The 4989-nt window shown below is 29.7% G+C and overlaps 1 protein-coding gene and 1 long non-coding RNA gene across 2 annotated transcripts in view; both read right to left on the bottom strand.

Moving 5' to 3' along the window:
• Positions 1-13: 13 nt before the first annotated feature.
• LOC116186844 lies at positions 14-1506 on the bottom strand. Its single transcript, XR_004151905.1, has 2 exons — positions 811-1506; positions 14-288 (listed from the first exon to the last, which is right to left on the bottom strand). It is a non-coding gene; the product is annotated as an uncharacterized LOC116186844 (long non-coding RNA).
• Positions 1507-3567: 2061 nt separating this feature from the next.
• The window catches only part of LOC102672285, a 4022-nt gene continuing 2600 nt past the window's right edge, over positions 3568-4989 (bottom strand). The window contains exons 7-8 of the mRNA XM_031515310.1: positions 4359-4543; positions 3568-3807 (exon numbers count right to left, since the gene is read on the bottom strand). Of these exons, the coding sequence (XP_031371170.1) occupies positions 3608-3807; positions 4359-4543 (385 nt within the window). The 3' untranslated portion in view covers positions 3568-3607. The remainder of the gene's footprint in view (positions 3808-4358; positions 4544-4989) is intronic.

Below are 4989 nucleotides of genomic sequence, written 5' to 3'. Positions count from 1 at the left end.
TTTTTTTTTTTTTTTTTTTATATATATATTATTTCGATTCGATCGCGTGAGCGTAGCGCGTCGTGAATGTTGATTCTGATCGAGAAAGCGATCGAGCGTTTTATTGGAATTTATGATGCGATGATGCGGTTTCTCGTTACAAGTTGAAAAGATTGTTTTGAAAAAGGAATCGATTGGATTCGATTATTCGAGGAGAAAGGATAACGAAGCCTTGGAATTGTGAAACTGGAGATATCGTTTTGTGGAACGAAAGAAGGCGTGATCAATCAGTTTGAGTTTAATTGGTGTCTGGAAAAGATAAATGAAGTTTTGGAATTGTGAGAATAGAGATATTGTTTTCTTTTTTTTTTGTGTGTGTGTGTGTGAAATTAATTGAGATTTGGATTTGATGAGTATGCGAGAAGAGATATTGTATTTGTGAAAAAAAAAAAACTATATCAGATAGAGAATGGCTCGAATTTGATAGTATGTGGAGGTAAATTTTAATTTGGGTTGGAAAGGGTAATTTTTTTTTATGAAATTGAAGATCTTTCGAAAAATGTGATAATTAAATTACATCTGATATATAAATTTTTATTTAGAGTAAAATTAGAGAAATATAATTGAATTTTTTTTAAGTTTCTTGTATAATTAATTGAGATTCGAATGCAGAATATTAATCGTAGAACTTATAGAGAATGATAAACATACGCTCGACTTCTTAAGAATTCGAAAGGAGAACATAAGTACGTGTTACGCAACAGCCATATTGGAACGCCTTAATCCGATTTTCTACAGCGCATAAATGCAAATTAACAAAAAAATACATACCTGTGAGTAACATGGACGACGCATCGCACGCCCGTGTCCAGAGATCGTCGACTTTCAGACTGTAGGATGTTACAGCAGAACTTTCGCTTTCTATTCACTTCCACTTTCTTCGATACGTTCAAATCGTCGCGATACTCGACAACTCCAAAGCAAAACTATATTTCCATCGTACGAAAAAGAAAAAAAAAAAATTCCTCCAAATTCCCTTCCAAATTCCTTCGAATTCTGTTAACACGTAAAAAAATCCAATTTCCTTAAACGCAAATTACAAATACAACTCTCGTGAAGAAGTGAAACCATCGACACTCTGAAACTGTAACGATAATGAAGCTTTCTAATTTTTTTAATTAGAAACAACGCGGATCGCGGACGAGTGGAAATAATTATTCCGGTTAAGTAACACGATCGAATGGGTCAAGTACAGCGAATTGAAAAGAATGCGTTTGACGACGAACGACGGAGGTGTTCGAGCGTCGCTACCGCAGTCTACCGACGTCGCGCAATGACTGTGAATGATTCGAAACCATGGCGGCAGACCTAACGAGTTGTCAGTGAAAGTTGGACACCCGGCCGCAGCTCGTAGCGATCGGATCGGCCGATCTTGTGCTCGTTTGTTTGCCAATCGGGGCAAACACGTAGGAAGTGTATCCTTTGTTTCGGATGCGCGAGCGTCGTTTTTTCCCCTCGTTGAATGGAACAGGTATATACGAAATTATCGATTTTATTCTTCGATTTTTCAGCTTTTTTTAAAGTTTAAGCTAAAAAAAATTCCATTGATTTTAATTATATGATAAGTCAAGTAATATAGAGAAATATTAGAAATGTTAAGAGGATTGACGAGAAATAAAATGTATTCATTGTTGTATATGAATTATGAATTTGTACGAGAATATGTATTTTTATACAAAGTTCGTGAAAGTATTATTCACTCTTGCGTTCTTTTTTCCTTATTGAACATGTTTAATATACACTTTTATAATATTTTAGAATACATTAAATGTGAGTGTTTTTTATAATTAATTAAACAAATATTATTTTATTTTATTTTATGTAGTAATGAATAAAAAACTTAACAACGTACTTATTTTATCTTAATATAAAATTCTAATGTATTCTGTATATATGTAATTTATATATTAGTTAGTTTTATATTTCTCGTACGCGAGGAAATATTTGCAGTTTTTTATTTATTTGCAATTCTATATCTATAATTAATTTTTGAAAGTAAAATATTATATACATATATTTGTGAAATTAAAGAGGTATATATTTTTTTTCATTTCACTTTATTTCTCTCTTTCTCTCTCTCTCTCTTCTTTTCTGCGTATCAAGCAACACATAAATATTTATCATATTTCTTATTTTCCAAGGTAAAGATTGTAAATTCCCGCGAAGATATTGAACATGGATTGATTTGTCAAACAGGCTTTGTTCATTAACATCTCGAATTATAACATCCCGTCGCAATTGTGTCACCGTTTAATAATTTCAATTCGATACAGGCATGTTGTATCTGTAACAAGATATTCACTTTCGATTCTTCAAACTCTGATTACGGAGTTAAATGATTAACAATAAATTTTAAGGTAAAGAATTAAAAAACACCAAGTTAATTTCAAAATTAATTATAGAAATCTTATTTCTTAATATATTCTGAAAATATTCTCTACATCGATGTTTTTTAATTTTTTTTTTCTTCATTTTTTGCAAAATTGAAATCCCTCTTCTCATATAAGATGAGAAAAATTTTAAAAAAGATTAATATGATCTCATCATTGTGAAATGTCCACACTGTCTTTACGTAATAAAGTTACCTAATAAAATAAATAAATGTTGAAAATTATTAATTAAATATGACAATATCCAATCTTTAAAGAGATCGAGGTAGACTAAAAACTCTTTGTTTTATACAATTAATAATAATAAATTAATAATAATAAATGTTCCTTCATCAAATTTCATTATTATTTTCCAATTTCACGTTATTTTTGTCCAAGATAAAACAGACTTTTCAATAATAACTAGTCTTTTCAAGGATAGTGACACAAGTATTTCCAGATCAGATCAGAATCACGTACTCCTGTACACACACATATATACATAACTCCTGTTTTACTTTCATAAAATCTTTTAGGTCCGGTTAATCAAGTGCAATTACTCGTTTACCTTGAGAGTCTCTTTTTTCTACGAGGTGTGCATCCAAATGAAGCTCTATTTTTTTTTTTTAATTTTCCTCATCTACCCAAACATTCTCTTATCGTACTATTTGCCGGGATTTTTTTGGTTTGGTAATCTTCAGCAAAAAAAACGGAGATTACAAATGATTTTAATATATAAATATATAATAAATTAATATATAAATATTTAATAAATATTTAATAATATATAGTGATAAATATTCAACGAATATTTCAAATAAAATATGTAAATGGATAAAAAGATGAATCGAATGAATTTTTTTATAATATTATTGCGTGATTGATGTTACATATAATGCATAGTATTATATAATTTTAATACGAATATTATATGGTTTTATAATATTATAGATGGAGGAATTGATAAAATTTTTTTTAATTTTAGCATAAATGAGACAACAACTTCAAAAAAGTATTATTTATACGTAATAATTTTTATATCGTTTTACATACCAAATATATTCGAATATGAATTTTTGTATAAAATAATAGTTCAAAAATTTATTTTTTTTTTTCGTTTATATTGCACAAAATAATACAAAAATAGACACACAGTTTTAAATACGAATTTGACACAAATTTGACGTTTCGACAGAAATTTAAAATTTCTCCTTCGTGAAAATAGTGACGAGACCCAACAAAGATTTAGTAAGGGGCGTCACGTTTTTCAGAGTTTCACTGTTCAATTTCTTCACATTCAATCGCGACGAAGTGGCATTGTTCCAAAATTTATCGTATCGTTTCCTTTTTCTTTCATTGTGTCGGCGATCTCCACCACTCCAGATCAATTTTTCCGTTTCTGAAAATCAAACGATCAAACTCGACTTTTATTAATTCGAAAGTTGTTGCATCCGAACGAGTTCGAGCGAGATGATTTTCTGAAGCGCATAACCTCTAACTTCCACTTATTAATTCATGTATTTCAGAAAGTTATGAATAGCTTCAATTATATATCTAGTTAATGTTTCAATTACTCGTATTGCTGACAGGGAAAAGAGAAAGCGAATTAGAAACACATTACTCTCTCCCTGCAAAACTAGTAGGTAAACTAATTAGCATTTATCATAGACATTTATCCTCCTCAATTCAACAATAAATACAAAACATCACTAATTACGAAAAATAACTTCTATTTAATAAAACTTGTTGTACATTTTCATTACGTTATATTCTTCTTATAAAAATTTATAAGATACATAATAAAAAAAAAAAATTGATTTCCACGATTGAAAAGGGAAGGATTCCATTTAAAATTCTAGTAATTAAATTTGGAAAAATTCTTAACAGAAAATATAGTCGAAGAAAAGAAGGAAGATGAGAAAAGCAAAAAAAGAAAAAGAAATACTCAACGTTGATAAATTGCTGATTCCGAGGAAGCCTCGACAGAAGCATAGTTACTTGAATCCGATTTTTGGTGGTGTAGACGCAGCTGCAATTGCGGGACGACGTTGGCCAGGAGGTCGAGTGACAAAGATCCCATATTTCCTGGGCGGAGGTTCCGGAGGCATGGGCGGTGGAAATGACGGTTCGAGTATCTAAGCAAGCCACAAACATTTCCACGTATTTATTACGATTTACAAAACTTATACACATACACACACACACACACAAATTTATAATCATTAGATTCCATAAAATTATCTATTCATATTTATACACTATAAATATCAAAAGTGAAATCTTTGATCAGCATACTACAATATCCAATAATCGGCACAATTATCAATTAAGAATCACCATGGATACCAACTAAACACATATCCACACAGATACAAAAATTTATAATCATTAGATTCCATAAAATTATCTATTCATATTTATACACTATAAATACCAAAAGAGAAATCTTTGATCATACTACAATATCGGTACAATTAAGAGTCACCATGGATACCAACTTACACATATAGACACAAATACAAAAATTTATAATCATTAGGTTCTATAAAATTACCTATTCATATTTATACACTATAAATAT

Source organism: Apis dorsata, unplaced genomic scaffold (assembly GCF_000469605.1).
Source record: "Apis dorsata unplaced genomic scaffold, Apis dorsata 1.3 scaffold_61, whole genome shotgun sequence".
Taxonomy (NCBI): Eukaryota; Metazoa; Arthropoda; class Insecta; order Hymenoptera; family Apidae; genus Apis; species Apis dorsata.
This window is presented reverse-complemented; position numbering and strand designations above follow the sequence as displayed.